The 20,615-nt window shown below is 54.2% G+C and overlaps 1 protein-coding gene across 1 annotated transcript in view; it reads right to left on the bottom strand.

The window, feature by feature from the left end:
* TMEM164 (transmembrane protein 164) overlaps window positions 1-19,494 on the bottom strand; it is a 71,687-nt gene extending 52,193 nt beyond the window's left edge. The window contains exon 1 of the mRNA XM_029067967.1: window positions 18,623-19,494. Coding sequence (XP_028923800.1) covers window positions 18,623-19,006 — 384 coding nt within the window. The 5' untranslated portion in view covers window positions 19,007-19,494. The remainder of the gene's footprint in view (window positions 1-18,622) is intronic.
* Between the last annotated feature and the right edge of the window lie 1,121 nt (window positions 19,495-20,615).

Raw genomic sequence — 20,615 nt, 5'->3', positions numbered from 1 at the left:
GGCTCCCGCAACTTCAGGAATAACTTATTGTGCTCCAAAATGAACCGTTCATTCTGCTTTCTACTGAAGCAAGGCATCTCTGCAGCAGTTTCAGTCTTCCAAAGCAATGTCACATTACCTTTCATTTTGTCCTTCAATCAATCAATAAATGGTATCTATCGAGTGTTTACTGTCTGCAGAACACTGTACTAAGAGCTTGGGATAGCATATTGTAAAAGAATTGGTAGATACGTTCCCTGCCCACAGCGAGCTTATAGTCTAGAGGAGGAGGCAGACATTATTAGAGATAAATTACAGAATTGTACATAAGTGCTGTGGGGCTGAGGGAGGGGTGGATAAGGGTGAAAATCCAAGTGCCAGGGCGATGCAGAAGGGAGTGAGAGGGACAGATATTCCTAGCCTCATCATATCTGTGTGTGTGTGTACACATATATGTATCTATATAGAAAACATATTAATAGACACATATTAAATGTAGATACACACACACAATATGTGGAAGGCTGGGGCATAATGTAAGGAGGAGGAGGACGGGTGGGGCAGTTATGAGCAGCAGCAGGGAAGTGAATAAGCACAAAAGGCAGGATGATGGGACCAGGGCAGTCACTGATGCAGCAGAAAAGGACAAGAGGACTGCAACAAGAAGAGATAATGCCATCATCTCCAGAAAAAGTACTGAAAACAGCAATATCAGAGGGATCGGAAAACTCCCCCTCTATTCTCCAGGCGATCAGATACAAGTTCTCTTCAAGGAGGGAGGTCACATTAGCTGAAAGGGCCACACCCTTTTTTTTGTTTGTTTTACAGTATTTGTGCAGGGCTATGTGCCAAGCACCTTACTAAGCGCAGGGGTAGATACAAGGTTGGATACTGTCTATATCCCATGTGGGGCTCACAGTCTTAATCTCCATTTTAAAGATGAGGAAACTGAGGTACAGAGAAGACAAGACGTGCCCAAGGTCACACAGCAGGTCCTCTGACTCCCAGGCCTGTGCTCTTTCCCCTAGGCCATGACCTTCTGCAAGGACGGTGCAGACTCTCAACCAGGGTATGGCCTTAAATATGTGGACTTCCCTCAAGAACTCTGGAGACCACCCACGGGGCTTTCAGAGGTGAGAAAGCCCACTTTCAGGGAGAAGCCAGGAAGGGGTGGGAGGTGTTGAAGGGAATAAAAAGGGGCAGTGATCTTTCCTCTACTGGCCAAAGCCCGGTGGTCTGTGCAACTGAGTAAAGTGAGCCAGTAATCTGTGCCCTCCTGGTCCTGCCGATGTGCTGTTGTTGACTGTTAGTCATCTCGGGACATCAGGTGGGTTCCTTCTCTTCTGGGGCATTTCTTACAGGAACCGTAGTCCGTCGGTGAGGGCAGAATTTACTGAGCTCTCGGTTCAACTTAAAATGATTAAACAAGTGTGACCCCCATCTCTCTCCCCAGGGTCACACTGAAACAGAGGGCGAGAGTGGGGGGGAAAGGGAACGGAGATTTCATTTACCAGAAACCAACCGGTCGGCGGGGGGAAAAGAAGTCCTGAGGTGGGCCAGGCCGCGATCTGCAAACCCCTTTTCTAAGAGAACCTAGGCGGGGTGCCTGGCTTTGAGGAACTCGGGCAGCCTGGTTGAAGGAGGGAGAGGGAAGCCCTTGGAGTGACACACAGAGCGAGGCAGGCTTCCAACTCTCTGAGCTGCTTCTGAGCTAAAAGGCTCCATCAAGCAAGGGCGGGGAGGGGAGAAGTGGAGATCGCCGGCTCGGGGAAATCTGAGAGAGAAAACAGGAAGATCTGTGAGGCGCAATTCCTCTGCTGCCGATCCAAGCAGCTTCTCTTGGCCCCTCTCTGCCTCTGTTCTTCTGCCGTTTGATGTCGATTGGCCAGAGGCCCCTTTAGTGATAGTAGTAGTAGATTATTTATTAATCTTTAAGCATCTGACCTCCCTGCCTCCTGTCTCTCCCCACTCCAGTCCGTACTTCACCCTGCTGCCCGGATCATTTTTCTAAAGAAACGATCAGTCCGCACACCCCCGTTCCTCAAGAACCTGTAGCGGTTGCCCATCCGACTCTGCATCGAACAGAAACTCCTTACCATCAGCTTTTAAGCACTCAATCACCTCCTACCTTACCTCGCTGTTTTCCCAACTACAACCCAGCCCGTACACTTTGCTCCTCTAATGCCAACCTACTTCCTGTACCTTGATCTCGTCTACCTCGCCTTCGACCTCTCGCCCCCGTCCTGCCTGTGTCCTGGAAAGCCCTCCCACTCCATATCCAACAGATGACTATATCCCCACCTTCGGGCCCTTATTGAGGGCACATCTCCTCCAAGAGGCCTTCCCTGATTAGGCCCTCATTTCCTCTTCTCTCACTTCCTTCTGTGTCACCCTTCCCCTTGAATTTGCAACCCTTTATTCACCCACAGCCCTTACGTACTTATCTATAATTTATTCATTTTAATGTCTATTTTCCCCTCTGGACTGTAAGTTCATGTGGGAAGGGGACGTGACCACCGACTCTGTTATACAGCACTCTCCCATGTGCTTAGTACAGTGCTCCGCACACAGTAAGTACACAAGAAATACAATTAATTGATAGTTGGCACCTCTGCTGTGACTGGCTAGTCAACCAATTTTTGTACTGACAGTCTGGATTTGGAATTTTAGGTCCCCAGTCTCTTTCCGCCTCAGCTCCGGCTCCAAATCCTGCTTTGGAAGTGACACCTCTGTTCACAGGGACTGGCAAGGGAATATGACAGCTTTGGGGCGGTGGGGGTAGAACCGGGGGCAAGGTGTCCCCAGAGAAATGCTCTAGGGTCCAGCGGGATTCTGAAACTTGTCCCTGAAGATGCCATTACATTTTGCTGCATCCCGGCGTCACCCCAGCTAGCATCATGTGCATTTGGGGGGGTGCTTCCCTCTGACACCGTGAGCCGGGGGTGTGAGATGGACTGGGTCTCATCTTCCCTAGCATTTAACACAGAATAAGCATTTTACGACCATCAATTTTTTTTCAAATGCTGGATGGCCACCCTATCAATCAATCAGTAGCATTTACTGAGCAACTGGTATGCAGAGCACTGTACTACGCACCTGGGAGGGTACAATCAAGTTAGAAAACATGATGCCTACCCTCAGGGATTTTATAATTTAGCAGAGGAGATAGACACAAATAAATTACATCTGTTCCCTGATCCTATCATGGAAGAGATTTTTCTCTTCCACAAGATTGCAGTCTGGGGCCCAAATGGAGAGGAAACCCCCTTTCGCTGGACCTAAACAGGACAGTCAGACCCTTTCTGGAGACATTTTTTTCTGTTCCAATTCCCCTAAACATCACGATAAAGCCAAACCAACTTGCCCGAGTACTTAATACATTGCTCTGAACACAGTAAAAATACCCTGATTGATTGATTGTGATTAAGTAGCCCTAACTTTTCCCTCTGGATCTGGGCAGCCCCAAAACTAACTGCACATAGCTTAATAAATACCAGAATTATCTTTTTTGGCAATAATTACCATTAGCAGTCTTGGGTGTGGTGGGGGAGAAAAAAATCAGAGAGAGTGTACACACACACACACACACACACACACACACAGGAGAATACATCAAAAACTGAGACACACAGATGGAGAAGTCATGCTTCTGCAGATCAACATATTGGAGTTCTTAAGGGAATAGGTTGTAGACAGCCTCTCTGAATTGTTCTGCATGGCCAAGCATGGCTGGTTTGAGGTGAAACTTTTAGAGGAAGAAGATGAAAAACCGAAGAAATAATGGTGCAGAGATGACAGCTCTGATGACAGCTCTGTTCCAGCCTCCACAAAATACTCTCCCCGGCTTTATCAATGACCTTCGCTGCTCTAGCCTATTTTCTATAGACTAGTTTTGTTTTCCTTCTGAGGGGGATGCATGTAGGCTCAGACTGGTTCTACGGAGCCCTGGTCTGAGTGACTCCTAATTTCACATGGGGTTAGGGGAGTTGAAGAGTCACCCCACCCCCTGGCTTGGGCCAGGGAGACAGGAAGGTTACGGCCACAGCCTGGGACGGAGCGGATGGCAGCTTAAGACATCCACGCCCAGCTCTGACCAGGTGACTGTTAGAGGGACCTCAGGAAAAGTCTTTTAATACTGCCCCCAGCCCCTCCCGGGTTACATTTATCCTCCTCCCCGAGGGAAGCGATTTGCAATACCGTTGGCAGAGAAAGAGGGATAGTTATCTAATGTAATTCTCCCGTTCTGCAGATGGGGAATCTGAGCCCCGGAGAGGTTAGGTGATGTAACCCAAGTCACCCAGCACATCAGACCGAGTCCCTGGATGCCTGCCCTGCTAAAGGTCCTGGAGTCCCCGACTCACTCACTCCAACGCTCTTTCACGCCCCCTCCCCTCTGCACTTCGCTCAGCCTCTGGGGCAGCAGCAGGCCTGGCACTCCCCTCCTTGGTTATTACTATTTTGAGGAGCACTTTTTTTATGACATTGTTAAATCCCTAATACATGCCAGCCACTGGACTATGCACTGGGGTAGATACCAGCTAATCAGATCACACACAGTCCACGTCCCACATGGGGTTCACAGTCTTAAATCCCCGGCTGGGCCAGACAGAGAGCTGAGCTTTCCACTGCGATCCTTCACAGGGAGTTCATCTCCTTCCAGTGCACCTACTTTGCCGATGCAGACGGGGAGTGGATGGTTGTCCAGACCTCTCAGCTCAGGGGTCTGGGGTTTCTGCCCCTCCACCTAAATCCCTTGAGCAGCTAAGAGGGGATCAGGTTCAGAGGCCGCAGACAGATCTGGGGACGCTCTCTCCTCTCTCTCCCCTGCCCCCCGGAGCCTAGGAGATGCTCGCTCAGTTCTGACTCTGGCAGCCCGTCCCCTGCTGCCTTAGTGCCAGGACTTGCTGTTTCCCAATCTGGGTCTAGAGCCCCAGCCTGCCTCTCGTTACCACCTGAGCACCCAGCTGCCCACCCCCGGCATGGCAGTACGGACTGGAGAGCCATTACTTAGACTCATTCCTCTCCCGCCTCTCCTCCTCCCAACCACGCAGTGTCTCTTCTCCATTCCCAGTCCTCCTCCTCTCAGACATCTGGGAAAAGAAGGGGGCTCCGCCACAACCCCAAAACCCCACCCCTATTATGGCCCCAGTGCCCCCGTTCCTAACGGGCTTGGTCTCGAGGAGGATATGGTGAGTGCTTCTGGGAAAAACTGATGTAAAAATCCAATTCTCCCCCGAAAGCCGAGCCGAAGCCGGACTGGGCCCCCGGTTGATTGATTTTCCTTCTGCCCCATTCCCACGCCCCTCTCCTGGCAGAGCCCCCAGTAACACACTGCTGCGGGGGCTTTGAGGGTCATGGGGAGCGGCTCCCTGTCCTTGGCTGGCACCGACAGGCCACCCGTCTGGATGACTGAGTTGCCAGGCCCCAGAGAAACATACGCAAATCTGGGCCCAACGAAGAGTTTTGGCCGCGGGCCTTACATACCAAAGGGCGACTCGGGTGGAACGTGGGACTGACAAATAAATGGCAGGGCTCCCCACTCCGTCCCCCATCCTTTGTCTCCACCTCCATGTCCCGGAGGACTCTGCTAGTCCTCCGCACAGAGCCCCTCAAAGGGGTTTACCCAGAGCACCGGGAGACCAAATGACAGGAACTGAACGTACCGTCTGGCTCTGAGCCGGATTCAATCAGCACCTGACAGCTCCCGCTCAGAGCCCTTCTGGACGCACAACCTACCAACCGGTCGGGCCTGCCTTACTTTTAGGCAAGGGCAGCCTCAGGTAGGAGATGACATAGGGAGATGACAGGAAGAGATGGTGGTGGGTGTGGCTGTGTGTGTGTGTGAGAGAGAAAGAGAGAGAAATAGAAATTACTTAATAATATTGGTCTCAGAGACAGGGGGCATAATGGCCTAGAGAAAAAAGCATGGGCCTGGGAGTCAAAGGAGCCGGGTTCTCCGCCACCTGCCTGCTGGGTGACCTCGGACAAGTTACTTTACTTCTTTGTGCCTCAATTTCCTATGTAAAATGGGGATTCAACACCTGTTCTCTCTATCTAGGTTGGGAGCACCATATGGGACAGGGATTGTGTCTGACCTGATTTTCTATATCCACCCTAGAGCTCGGTACACTTCTTAGCACATAATGCGCATTTACCACATACCACATACCACGGGAGGGAAGAACGGAAGCTGGGAGCGGAGGGGTGACATGGGACAGAAATTCAGTGAACGTATGAGATCTGACCAGCTCCCAGTTCCTCGGGCATGTAAAATCCACATTCGAAACAGCAGGGTTGGCCTTCACTGGGTTCTTTCTGCTCAAAATCCTTTGCCGCTCTGAAGCCAAGAGAGCTGCAGACAAGAGTTAGCTGGGGCGGCGGGAGGGGGTGGAGGTGCTTCTTCAAGCTGCCTCAAACATGGCTCTGCCCCCTCACTGAGGGGGCTCCTGCCCAAACAAAGCGTGAGCAGGGAAAGTGTCTGTTATAATGTTGTGCTCTGTGCTCCCTAGTGCCTAGTAGAGTAAGCACTCAATAAAAATGACCGACTGATCATTTCTACAAACAAGCTATCTGCTGGTCAGTGGTCTCCCAGCCTTCACTTCCAGCTCTGGCCCAGCTCATCTTCTCTGCTTCTGCTCCCAGACCCCCTAAGCCTTTCTAACCAACTTTTCTCCTTTGAAATTTTAAAACCGGCTTCCGCCAGGAAGACCTCCCAGAATCATTCCAGTTCAAGCTAGGCGCTACGACCAGCCTAGAGTGCATCACCTTCGTGAACGGTTAAGGAGGAAAATGATACGTTTTCTTTGGTTGGATGTTCAGGGTCAGGTTTGAGGCGAACAGGGCGGTTTCAATTCCAATTCTAATGACCCCGCTCATCATGGGCTGGCCTGAGGACTCCGACTCTAATGACCTGTCTGAGGACCTCGGTAGGAGAGGAGAGATCGAGCGGACGGCAGGGTTAAGGAAGGGTCTTCGGACAATGAGCTGGATACAGAACCCACATGGAGTAGCAAAACAGTTCCGGGATGAGAGCTATCAAACAGACTTCTCTCGGCAAGGGGTTCTAGAAACCCGCAATCCCCATTCTAATGGGAGAACTGGGTGCCCTATAACCTTCCTGAAAAAAAACGCCGAACTTGCTTCGATACACGAAGTTCTGAATACGTCTACTCAGAGGTTAGTACGCAGCAAAGCCTTCAGCCAGGCTAGCAGTGCAAGTAAGGAGACAGAAGGAGAAAGAGAGACATAGCAAAACACAAACAAGGCTCCCTCTCCTGAATGTAAGAGGCTCTGCCCAATTTGCTGATTGACTCTCATTCCCAGGCGATTCGGAGAAATGGAATTTCCGGGCTATAAATGCTGCAAGTATAAATGTTTCCTACCTTCCCCTTCAGTCCCTTAAACTCAAATCACTTCCAGTGGAAACCCGAACACAATCCCAAAGGGAATGGCCTGTCCAGAGAGCGGACAGTCGGATGACAGCGGGATACCCAACAGGAGAAGAGCCCCACATCCACATACATTCTGGAGTTGGGGGAGGGGAGAATGCACATTGGTGATAAAGCCAAGTCCCAACCCTGTGGTATCGCAACAGACCGCTGGGGTTTAAGGTAGCCTGACAGGCAGAGATCGGGAGAAGAGCGGTTCTCCTTGAGCGGAGGTTTCTCAAACATTAGGCCGCAGAGAGGCAGGCTCCAAAACAGATACTAGCCCTAAATGGGCCCAAGTGGCCAGCACGGCTAGGAGCTGTCTTCATACAATCTCGGATGGACAGCTGGCTGCACCTTGGTCTTTTAAGCCACGCTCAAACAAGCGGCTGAGATTTCACATCAGTAATATTGTCTATGAGAAAAAAGGCCAGCTCTCACTTCACCCTTAGACATCTACACACATCTACTCGCCTAGAGACATCTGTTTGTTTATACTGCTACTGCTGTGGGTTCCAGCTATCTTACTGTGTCCGTATCTTTATTTATGTTTGTGTCTCCGGCTTCTCCCCTTCCTCAAGAGCAGGGACCGGGTCTCATTCCCACTAGGGTGGGGAACCTCCGCAGGTTACCCTCATCCTCCTTTCCTCCGGATCAGGGCCCCTTCCCGCTTCAAAGAGCCCGGCCTGCTTTCTTCCCTACCACACACATCAAACCCCAGCTCTCCCACCAGCATCCCCCAGACCCTGGCAGGTCAGGGTGAGAGGGACAAGCCGCCATTCTGAGGGAATGCTACACCTTCCCCAGCTTCAGGGGGTTGGGGGAGCTGCCTCTGGAAAATCAGTCAGAAAGGGATGGCAATTTATTGCCATTGTTCTTGTCTGTCTGTCTCCCCCTATTAGACTGTAAGCCCGTCAAACGGCAGGGACTGTCTCTATCTGTTGCCGACTTGTTCATTCCAAGCGCTTAGTACAGTGTTCTGCACATAGTAAGCGCTCAATAAATACTATTGAATGAATGAATGAACTGTGGAAAATTTGAACCACCCCCAGCCTCTCTCCTCCTGTGTTAGCAGGAACCAAGGAAACACAATGGCTTTGGAGCCTGGGGGGGTGGGGTAGGTGTACCTCCAGAAAACATTCTAGCTGCCGGAGGGTTCGGTCAGACTTGGGCCTGACACTGTCACATCCGGTGTGATGACCAGCAATGTCGTGGGTGTGGGTGTGCATCGGGGCAGGGAGGGGTAGTAGGTTTTTTTCCAGCCTCGGGAACGCCCAAACGTCAGAAGCCGACCCTGCAAAACGTGAGCATCTGAGGTCCCCGGGTTCGCGGCTCCCTTTTCCCACAGACCTTTATAACCTGTCCACTTCCTGTTATTCAATAACCGAACAACAGGAATGTGCAAGAGAGGACACCCACAAGGACTGGTGACATCTGGCTCTTTCCGCTTCTCATAATTTAGTCGGAGGCCAGGAGAGCGCACTCCCCACAGGGGAACGTCGGGTCCTCCCTCCCTCCCTCCCTCCAGGGGTGAGGCAGAGATGAGCAGTGAGTCACTAGCTGGCGAAGTCTTTTTGGCTCTTATTAATATATTTTCTATTGAAAGAGCTAAGGAGCAGGGGAAGGGGAGGCCCATCGAGAGAGAGAAAAAGAGAGACATGAAGATCTTGGAGGCGCAATTTCCTGACAAATGAAAGCTGGCTGTTCAGCCTGGGCAGGGAGAGATCCAGCAGGGGCAGACGGCGGTTCTGGTGATGAGCTCTTTGTGATGCAAATCGAACTAAAAGGTCCATGAGCCAGGGCAGAGATTTATACTCTTTCCTTTGGCTATTTCAAAGGATGGTCAGAGAGGTTTGCTTAATGGGCACGAGGTACCCTGGATCAATGCCCACAGCCTTCTAGGAAGGCGGGCAGAGCCTCCAGAGGAGCAAGACAAGAAAAACCAAAAACAAATCGCATCCACCGGGGGGTCGATAATGTTGCTGGAGCCCAAAGAGTCCTTGACTAAGCATTTTCCATAGTAATGGAGGAATGAAAATATTACAATCCAATGGGGTTGGCAGGACAAATATGAATACACACACACATATAGATGTGTGTATTTCCTGAGAAGCAGCACAGTTTAGTGGATAGAGCGCAGGCCTGGGAGTCAGAAGCTCATGGGTCCTAATCCTGGCTCTGCCACTTGTCTGCTGGGTGACCTTGGGCAAGTGGCTTCACTTCTCTGGACCTCGGTTACCTCAACTGTAAAATGGGGACTAAGACTGTGAGCCCCATGTGGGACAGGGAACTGTGTTCAACCTGACTGGCTCGTATCCGCCCCAGCACTTAGTTACAGCGCCTGACACGTAGCGAGCGCTTAACAAATACCATTATATCATCATCATTAGCATTCCCCTACCAATGAAAACAAGGGGCGGAAAGGGATGTACAATGGATTAAGCTGTACAAGCACCTCCCGAGTATTTCAGGATTGAAGGACTGGGGCCGGGGTGGCTGTCACTAGAATGTCTGGATGCTGGAGATAATGTGGGAAGGCTTCGCTGAGGAGTGAATCTTGATCTGTTTGGAAGAAGCGGAGGGAGAAGCAATGAGGCCAAAAGGAGGGAGCACAAGCTATCAGGCAACTTGGGTTCAAATGCCGGCTCTCCCACTTGCCTGCTGGGGAATGCTTAACTTTCCTGTGCCTCAGTTGCCTGTGTCCTCCTTAGGGGACAGGGACTGTGTCCAATCTGCTTATCCTGTAGCTACCTTACTAAGCACTCCCCTAGAGGGTACACCATTTTCTGGTCCAGGGCAGCCTCTCTCTTTGACGGGGAAGGAATGAAACCCCAGCCCCTCAGCAGGGAAGGATGGGCAAGCAGCTTGAAACTGCCCAAGCTACTATCAATCTATCACATTTACTGAGCGGTTACAGTGTGCAGAGCACCGTACTGAGCGGTCGGGGAGTACAATATGACAGAGTTGGTAGGCGCATTCCCAACCCACGATGCGAGGGCATTCAGTTCACGTCTCCCTGTTTCTCGAGAACCTCTGGTGGTCGCCCATCCAACAGAAACGCCTCACCCTTGACTTTAAAGCAATCAGTTCACCCCATCCTACCTCACCTCACTAAGCTCCTAAAACAGCCCAACTCAAACACTCCAACTCCTTTAGCGCCGGGTTACTCACTGGACCCCGATCTCATCTATCTCGCTGCTGACCCCTTTCCCATCATCTCCCCTTAGCCAGGAACTCCCTCCCCACTCCGTATATGCCAGACCACCATCCTGCCAACCTTCCGAGCATTACTAGGGTCACATCTCCGCCACGAGGCCTTCCCCGACGAAGCCCTCTTTTCCCCGGCTCCCTCTCCCTTCTGCGTCGTCCACGCACTTCGATCTGTGACCTTTGGACATCTGATATTCGCCCCGGCTCCCAACCCCCCAGCACTTAGGAACCTATCTTTAAATTATGGATTAAAAATTATTTATTCATATTAATGTCTGTCTCCCCCCTCCAGACAGTAAGCTTGTTGTGTGGGCAGGGACCGTGTCTCCTAAGTCTGTTGTATCATGCTTTGCACATAGTAGGTGCTCGATAGGTATGATTAATTACAACTAAAAATTATAATACAAAGTGTGATATTTGCTATGTGCCAAGGATCTTACAAAATGCCCGAGGCACACACAAGATCATCTCGGGGGGACACTGTCCCTGTACCCCTTAGAGCTCACAGCCTAGGGAGGAAGGAGGAGAGGCACTGAATCCCCATTTCAGGGATGAGGAAACCGAGGCACCATCGAGGTAAGTGACTTGCCCCAGGTCACCCAGCAGGCAAGTGGCAGAGCTGGAATTAGAACTCTGGTCTCCTGACTTCCAGGTCGGGATTCTTTCCATGCTGCACCGTTCAACTTGCCTATTGTGCTGTGTTATGTTAGAGGGTTGAGTTTTAGCCTGCTTTCGCTGTGGGAATTTTCTTCTTCTTGGGGCATGTCTGGCCCTCCCCAGCTTAGTTCGCCAGTCCTTAACAGGGTAGGGATGAAACCTCACTTTATTTTCTTGTAATTGCTCCAACTACTTTCAACAGCGGTCTGCCCATTGTAAGTGCTCAATAAATTTAGTGATGATGATGACGATAAGGGTGCAGTGGGAGGGAGGTTCAGGAGAATAGGAAGTCACACCTCTAAGGAGACGTGAGGGAAGTAACTTATTCTCACCTCCCCCCTCCCGCCGCCATAAGTCAGTTCCCCTTTAACACCAGTTTTCCTTGAACAGTCTGGCAGGCCAGTCCTGAAGAACAAGGGAAGTTCCTTCTACAGCACACCCCTTTCTGGACAAATGCGATCCACGGGTGAGTTCAAATAAATGTGTGTGACCTGGTGGAAAGAGCCCAGGCCTGGGAGACAAAAGGCCTGGGTTCTGATCTTGGTTCTACCATCTGCTTGCAGCGCAACCTGAGGCAAGAGCCCTCACTTCTCTGTGCCTCAGTTTTCTCAGCTGTAAAAGGGGGATTCGATAGCTGTTCTCCCTCCATCTTACACTGTGGTCCCCATGCGGGGCAGGGCCTGGGTCAAACTTGATTGTCTTGTATCCGCCCCAGTGCTTACTAGTGTTACTGGCTCGCAGAAGACAGCGGTCTAGTGGATAGAACACCGGCCTGGGAGTCAGAAGAACCCGGGTTCTAGTCCCAGATCCGCTACTTGTCCGTTGGGTGATCTGGAGGAAGTCACTATACTTCTCTGTTCCCTCACTTACCTCATCTGCAATATTATGAGCCCCATGTGGGACAGGGACTGTGTCCAACCTGATTAGTTTGTATCTACCCCAGACCCAGAATAGTGCCTGGCATGAAGTAAAGGCTTAACAAATATCATAAGGAATACTGTGATTATTATTACTGATTATTATTACCCAAAACGGTGGCCCCCATCACACGATATTGATCAAGGTGTGATTATTATAGCGCAATTCCCCCCCTCCTCCCATAACAGGAGGTTCTTCGAGGACCCTATTGCCATTGTAATTGGGGAATTGACTGTATCTCCCTTTCCACACCCTGGAGCCTGAATGTTCCCTGAGCTGGGATCAGAAGTCACGATCCTTGAGCGACCCGGGAAGCTGAGGGGAGCCCATTAATGACCTCTCTAGCCTCCTGGGATGACCAGGACCCCCAACACGGGGGTTTTCTGGGGGTGGGAGGGGCGAGGTCGTTGTTCTCCCCTCTACCGTCCCCACCCCCCCAAGGTCTCAGGAGCCAGACCATCTGCTAAATGCCATCGGCAGACGGCTGGGTGCCTGTCGCAACCCCCGCCTGCAGACCCTGGAGTTACAGACAGCAGATGGGGAGTGGAGAGGCGTCGGGTCTGAAGCCGGAAGAGAAGACTAATGACTTCATGGGTCCTTTGGGTTTTTCCTACATCAGATCCTCAGTGATCATCGGCATCATCCACGGATACTTCCCGAGCCCCTCTGCAGGCTTTTCACACTGTAAGGAGCCGGTGGAAAGCATGAGGAAATCTGGGACCCAGAAAGTTCTGAAGTCAGAAACCATCAAGCTCCAAGGAAGAGTTGGATACATTCCTGAATAAAAAGGGCTACTGGGGAGCACATCTGTCCCCCCACCCCGGCCCTTTCGACTCTTGTGGTTGGATGTCCCAGGGATCTCCGGGTAACCGAGTTGCTCCAGTCGGGAGTAGCATCCTTGGCCTCATTTCCTGGATCTGCCCCTTCTTCTCCCTCTAAATGGCCCCCAACATTGCCCCAACCATTAGGTCGTAGCCCATCTGGACTACTGCTTCCGCCTCGCTGGTCTCTCTCCTGCCAATCTCCCTTCCGCTCCCTCCTCCGCTGCCCCGATCATTTTCTAAAACGGTCTGCCCACATCACCTCATTCGCCAAACACTTTCAACGGTCACCCATTCGTCTTCGCACCAAAAAGAAGTTTCTGACGGCTGAGCTTCGAGGCCCTTCCTCAGCTCTCTCCCTCCTATGTATCCACTCTTCTTCCACGACACCCTCCTCGCCCTTTGTTCCTCTCCAGCCAACCTACTCGCTGGGCGTCGTTCTCTTCTCTACCGTCGCCGCCAGAAGCTTGCCACCTCCCCCCTGCCCAGGACTCCCACCCGCTTCAAACCCAAATCCACAGGTACTGCAAAGCCCTCCTGAAATCACAGCTCCTCCGGGAGGGCCTTCCCCGTCTTATCGTCTCATTTCCCCAGGTAAAAGCTCTTCAACCGACATTCCGCCTTTTTCCCAGCTCCCAACACCTCTCGTCTCCAATGACACCCAGGGAGTAATTGTAAACTTGTTATGCGGGCAGGGAACGCGTCTGCTAATTCTGCTGCATTGTACTCTCCCAACCACTTAGTACAGTGCTCTGCTCAACACTTCCGCACCACCTGGGTGTTTGTGTATGTGTCTGATTCCTAGAGCACCAACTTATGGACATCTCCTCTCTCCTTCCTTTCTCCCATCTGTAATTTATTTTTGTTTCTGTCTCCCCCACTAGACTGTCACCTCCTTGAGAACAGGGTACATGTCTACTAAATCCAAGTGCTTAGGGCAGGCCTCTGTCCAGGGTAATACAGAGTATTCGCTAATTGGCTCACGGTCTTTCTCTGACCCAAAGACCCACACTGAACCAGGGGGGGTGTTTTCCAACCTCATCCAGACAGAATAATATTAACAATGTATTAAATTACAATATAATTATTATAAGAGTCATACTTGTTGTTAGGGGGGATAAACCCCATTTGCCAGGCTCTCTGGGAGAACACGAGATGGTCTTTTCGGGGACCACGGGGCCAACGGCTACCAACTCATTCCTCCGCCCTGAATCCATAGGCTTTCATTCCCGAGAGTCCCATCAAATAACGCGTGAGGGGTGCCCGGCTGCCCAGAAGACCCAGCCTGGAAATGGAGAATGCCAGCTCAGCCACCAACTTGCTAGTGACCTTCGAAAAGCAGCGTGGCCTAGTGGGTAGAGCACGGGCCTGGAAGTCAGGTCATGGGTTCTAGTTCCGGTTCCGATACTCATCTGTCGTGTGACCTTGGGAGAGTCACTTCACTGGGCCTCAGTGACCTCATCTGCAAAATGGGGATCGAGACTGTGAGCCCCACGTGGGACTGGGACTGCCTCCAACCCTATTTGCCTGCATGCACCCCAGCGCTCACTACAGTGCCTGATGCATAGTAAGTACTTAAACACTATATTTATTTTTTATTAGGGTACTGTCCCCAGAGCTCTGTTGTCCCCTTCTGCGAAATGGGAATGGTCCTCACTGACCAGCCCTTGGTCTCCCGGGCGGGACCATCAGGAGGGCTGAAGCTATTCCGTCATTCTTCCCAGCTCCCAACATCTCTCTCGTCTCCAGGGCCGCCCGGGAAGTAACCGTAAACTCGCTGTAGGTAGGGAATATGTCTATTTATTGTTATACTGTATTATTCCATGCGCTTAGTATAGTGCTCTGCATACGGTGATAAATATGAGTGACTGCTCGGGCGTAGCCCGACTGTGTCAGTTCAGTTAGTACTTAATCTCTTTTCTGCGTGTACCCAGGCAGAAGAGGTTTCACATGTACCGTGTCATCCCCCACCCCCCATCCGATCCTCCCACCCAGAGAAACTCGTGCATATGAAAAGTTGCGTTCCAGGCCACGGGTCCATCCCATCTCCTCTAGCACTATCACGGGTCATCACGTCCGCCGAAACCGAGTCGAAAATCTCGGCAGCTGAAAAGATCACGCTCGCGCCTCCGTTTCTAGGTACGCGGCAGCTGGGGTTGATTCCTTAAAAAGGCCGCTGAGTAATTCCCACCTTCCTTACTGGTGTGGCTTTGCTCCCTCTACTCGATGCCCGTGTGCGTCTCAATAATCCCAAGGTAGAAGCAAGCCGCTGAGAAGTCGGCTCTGGGAAATCTAAGCTCCCGGGGAGGCCTGCCTGCCCCTGGGTACCACCAGGGTCTGCCTGCCTTGGCCCGCGGCCCCGCCCTGATCCCACCCGAAGAGAGCCCGCCACCCCGACCGCCCCCACCCCAACGAGAAGAGGCGGGGAGGCTGCGGCGAACAGAGGGCAGCCAGCCACACGTCTCTAAGACTTGGCTGCCTGCCCTCTCTGGAGGAGAGAGTTGGCCGGGTTTCCGCAAACAAGACGACGAGGGGGTGAAGGTGTCCCGGCCTAGAAAGACACTGCTCCCTGTCGCCTTCTCTACCCCCTCACCCCAGAGGGGTGGACCGCGGACCCCACGTTCGGCTCAAGCCCGTTCCCTCCGTCGGGTTCTCGTTGTCTGGCCGCTCGCCCCGAGAATCAATACCGGGAGGGCACCCCCCGATCGGCACCTCCCACAGGACGGAGGGAAAAAAATCACTGACCCGGGCGGCCCCGCTGCAGCAACAGCAGCAGCGGAGACCCACTATTTCCTCTCGTTCACAGAAAGTCCATTCATGAGGGAGAAAGAAATAGGCGCGAAAGGTCTGGCTCCAAAGAAACAGATGTGAGGCCAGTCTTGCTGCCGACAGCATCACTTCCAGACGGGCGTCCTGACCGTGCTCCCCGCACCGGTCGCTGAACCAGCTGCCAGACCCCCCCACCCCAGACCCCCAGAGAGCCGGCCGGCCCTCGCCTGCACCCCAAGCTTCGACACCTCATCCCGGGGATGGTCATGTCAGCGAGCGTGGCGCTCTCCCACAGCTCTGGCCCTCCGACCGCGGCAGTGGGGGGCTGGGGGTCTGGTTACCAGCCCCAAGTTTGCCTCAGTGGGTCCTGCGAGGATCTGTTATCGACCGGTCAGTGCCGGTTATTAGTGCCAGGCGTCGGGCACAGTACTAATCACCTGGGATTCTACCGCACAATAGATCCCTGCCCACGGAGAGCTTACACTCTAGCATTCGGAGCCGATTTCCAGTGGGGACCCGATGTCTGCTCATCAACCCCATCAAGCTGGACGCTGCTTGGGGGGATGGGGGTGGCAGGCAGGGAGCGAGGGTCTTCCTGCCGGCTTCGACCCCGCTCCATTACTCTCGCTGCTGCTGATGCTGCGTTGGTTACACGGTTCCAAACTCGTCTTGCATTCCCAGCCTATAAAAGGGGAAGGGCGGTCGACCTCCCCTGCCCAGAGTCGTGCGGAGCGATCTTGAAAGCACGGAAAAAGCCACGAGGCTTCTAGTGAAGACTACGGAGGTACGGATGAATTACAAAAACACACTCCATCACCACCCCGTGGCCTGCTGTCTTATAATCCAAAGAGATGAATCTCTCTTTTACCTCGTCCCCCCCGATACACACACACCACCCTCCACTGGATTTTCATTGGATCAGAATGTCACTCCATCCAGGGTGAGGAGAGAGAGGGAGGCAGTCCTCCTCTTGGCCCTACCCTGAAAAATGTTGTGTAGCCGCCAGGGCTCGGGGAGGCCGAGCTACGGCTTTCTGAGCTCCGGTGTACTGGGATCCCAAAGTGAATTCAAGTTCAAGATGCCCTATCTATCCATCTGCCTCGCCCTTGTTCCCCATGAGCAGACTTCCCCGGCCCTCACTCTCCACTCTTCCGATGCCATTCCCCCCTCGGTTTTTTGGTTTTAAACCACATCCATCCTGCTCCTCCTAAAAAAGGTCACTCCCTCTGGGAGTTCTTCCCTAATGAACCCCCTCACCCCTCATCCGAAAGCGCTTCCCACGTGCCAGGCACTTTACTAAGCACTGGGGTAGATAAAAGGTAATCGGGTTGGACGCAGTCCCCGTCCCACAGAGGACCCACAGTCTTAATCCCCATTTTAGAGATGAGGCCACTGAGGCCCAGAGGAGTGAAATGACTCATCCAAGGTCACACAGCAGACAAGCGGTCGAGCCGGGATGAGAACCCAGGTCCTTCTGACTCCCAGGCCTGTTGCTCTAGCCACTAAACCAGGCCCCCAGACGAGCACTCCGCATCCAGCAGCCACTCACTAGCTATCTGTTATCGACACTTGACTGACACTGAGCTCCACACCCTGAGCCAGCTCCAGGCCTTGCTCTGCCCAGCACTTGCCAAGAGGTCAGCACCCCGTTGGTACATCCAGATGATAAGGGCCACGACGCACGGAGCTCGGACACAGAGGCCAAATTCCAATCACGGGAGCGATTACGGGGAAACCCATGCAGGCGCTTCCCGGGGAAAGGGACAAAATGAGGAAATTAGGGGTCTCCAGTCCCCAAGGCGGGGGATATATTTCCCTCTGGCGTTCCAGGCGGCTGCCCAAGCCCCCGGGGGAGGGGTCAGGAATCAACAGTTGCCCCGTCCTCAGAGGAGGGACCCTGGACCCCGTAAAAATGTCCCTTCCGGACAGCAGAACTTCTCTGGCCCACCGACGGCAATTGTCTACAGACAGACCGACCCATATGACCTTCTGTTGAAAACTTGGCCGCCATGGCGCCCTCCCTTAGCGACCACACCTCCTCCTTGCTCGGAGACTGTCCGGGTGGAGAAGAGAGGCTGACAATCCTACTCTGTACAGTCGTCTCCGAATAAAATATGCTCGCCGAATAAAAAATACACAACATTGGGGGGATCAAAATGAAGCAGGGTCTGGCCCAAATGCAGAGGTTCAAGCAGGGGCAGCGGGAGGGTCGGATGGGTTAGGGCGACCAGTTCAGCTGCTCCAGAACCAACTGCAGGACAGTCTATCGTCCTGAAAATCGTAAGGGACGGCCAACAGAAGCCCGGGACGCCCCGGTCCTGAAAATCGTAAGGGACGGCCAACAGAAGCCCGGGACGCCCCGGCTCACTCAGGATTTCCGGGCAGCCCTCTAGCCTGTCGCGCACAGGGAACGCGTCTACCTACTCTGTTCTACTGTGCTGTTCCAAGCGCCTAGGCCAGTGCTCTGCCCACAGTAAGCGCTCAATACACAGGACTGACTGATCCTATCAGATCCCTCTTCACAATTGGGAGATCTCTGGCCCGGTGCTGCCTCGCAGGGTGACGGTGGTGGGAACGGTGTGGGAAAGGCTAACGCCCCAGCAGCCGCAACCAGGTATCTGAGAGGCCCCCCCGGCCTTTCACCGAGACTGGGAGCTCGCGGTGCTCGCTTAGTACAGTGCTCTGTACACCGTAAGGGCTCAATCAACGTGACCGAATGACCCAGCCCCCTGTGGTTTCGATGCCCAGCCCGTTGAGCCGGGGGGGGCGGCGCACACATTAAGCAGGACGTTAGGGCAACGGAAGGGCCGGCCCCAAGGGTCCCGGGACCGGCAGACTCACGTGCATCATGGTGACCAGGTGGCAGGGGTTGAGCAGGTAGATGACGGTCTTGGTGGCGAACTTGAAGCCCACCTCCACGCCGAAAGTGAGGCACAGGGCCACCAGCAGCAGGTTCTTGGCCGGGCTCTCCTCCTGAGCTGGACGGGGCAGGGCGGGCGGGTCGGCTCGGGTCCGCCGGCCATCCTCGGGGGGCTCCCGCCTCAGGATGTGCCGCAGGGCCACCCGGATCTCCAGCAGGGCCAGGGCCAGGACCACCACGCTCTCCAGCAGCCGCTGCTGCCAGGGCAGGAAGGCGGCGCAGTCGGGGCCCCCGTTGCCGGCGAAGCGAGGGTCCACGCCCCCGTACAGCCAGTCCAGGAGGCTGGTGAGGTTGTAACGAGACATGCCTTCCGAGGTGGGGGGCGGTGGATGGGTGGGGGGCGGCGGGCTGTGGGGGGTGTCCTTCACGGGCCCGGGCCGGGGCCACGGCACGTGGGACGGAGGCCCAACAGACGACGTCCGACGGCAGGACGGGACCGGGCGGGGGTAGGACAGTCCAGGTGCAGGACAGTCCGGGGGCAGGAGCAGGGAGGACCAGGTCAGTCCGGGGCAGGACAGTTCAGGGGCAGGAACGTCCAGGGGCAGGAGCGGGCAGGAGAGTCCAGGGGCAGGACAGGGTTAGGGACAGGCCAGTCCAGGGGCAGGAACGGGCAGGAGCAGGACAGTCCAGGGGCAGGACAGTCCGGGGGGCAGGAGCAGGGAGGAGCAGGTCAGTCCGGGGGGAGGACAGTTGAGGGCAGGACCGTCCAGGGGCAGGGACAAAGCCGGGCAGCTACATGGGAGGTCCTGGGAGCCGCTGGGTCCTTCTCCCACCTGCTGCTGCGGGGGGGGGGGGGGGGAGGGCGCAGGCCAAGGCCCGATAAGCCTGCGGGGGGGGAGAGAGAAAAAGAGGAGCACAAAAACACAACGCTCATTCAGCGTCCGAGCACGGGGGGCGGGGAGGGGGGAGGGACAGGGGAAGATGGAGGGAGGCGGGGGAGGGGGGGAAGGAAGGGGGGAGGGAAGGAAGGGGGGAGGGAAGGAAGGGAGGAAGGAGGAGGAAAGAAAGGGAGGAATGGATGAAGGAAAGGCAGCCCCCTACCCCTGCAGGCTGCTGGTCCTGGTGCTCCCCTCGCCCTCCCGCTCTCTCTCTCTCCTCGCGCACGCACGCGCCGGGCGGCCTCCCTGCTCCCGCCGGCCCCGCGCGCGCCCGCGCGCGCCCACTCGCCTCCTCCTCCTCCTCCCCCCCCACGTCCCCCAGCGCGCCTGCGCGGCTCCGCCCCGCCCCGCCCCTCCCCACGCGCGCGCGCTCCGGACGCGCCGCGCGCCCTACGGCCACACCCTCGCGCCCCGCCCGGCGCGCGCCCGGGCCACGCCCTCGCGCCCCGCGTGGGGGCGGGGCGAGAGAGAGAGAGGCCATTCATTCATTCATTCATTCACTTGTATTTATTGAGCTATTACTATCTGCTGAGCGCTGGGGGAGATACTGGGTAAAGAGGTGGGGCTCACAGATGAGGTAATAATAATAATAATAATGTTGGTATTTGTTAAGCGCTTACTCTGTGCAGAGCACTGTTCTAAGCGCTGGGGGAGATACCGGGTCATCAGGTGGTCCTACGGGAGGCTCACAGTTTAATCCCCATTTGACAGATGAGGGAACTGAGGCCCAGAGAAGTGAAGTGACTTGTCCACAGCCCCACAGCTGACAAGTGGCAGAGCGGGGATTCGAACCCATGACCTCTGACTCCCAAGCCCGGGCTCTTTCCACTGAGCCCCGCTGCTTCTCTGAGGCACGGAAGTAACTGAGGCACAGAGATGTCCCAGCTCTACCACAATTCACTTCATTTCTAACAATAATAGTAATGACGCTGGGATTTGTTGAGCACGTACCATGTGCCAAGCGCTGTTCAAAACGCTGGGGTAGATGCGTAGTAATCAGGTGGGGCTCACAAGGGGAGGTGACTGAGGGGTAGAG

The sequence above is a fragment of the Ornithorhynchus anatinus genome, chromosome 6 (genome assembly GCF_004115215.2).
Source record: "Ornithorhynchus anatinus isolate Pmale09 chromosome 6, mOrnAna1.pri.v4, whole genome shotgun sequence".
In the NCBI taxonomy this organism is placed as follows: domain Eukaryota; kingdom Metazoa; phylum Chordata; class Mammalia; order Monotremata; family Ornithorhynchidae; genus Ornithorhynchus; species Ornithorhynchus anatinus.
This window is presented reverse-complemented; position numbering and strand designations above follow the sequence as displayed.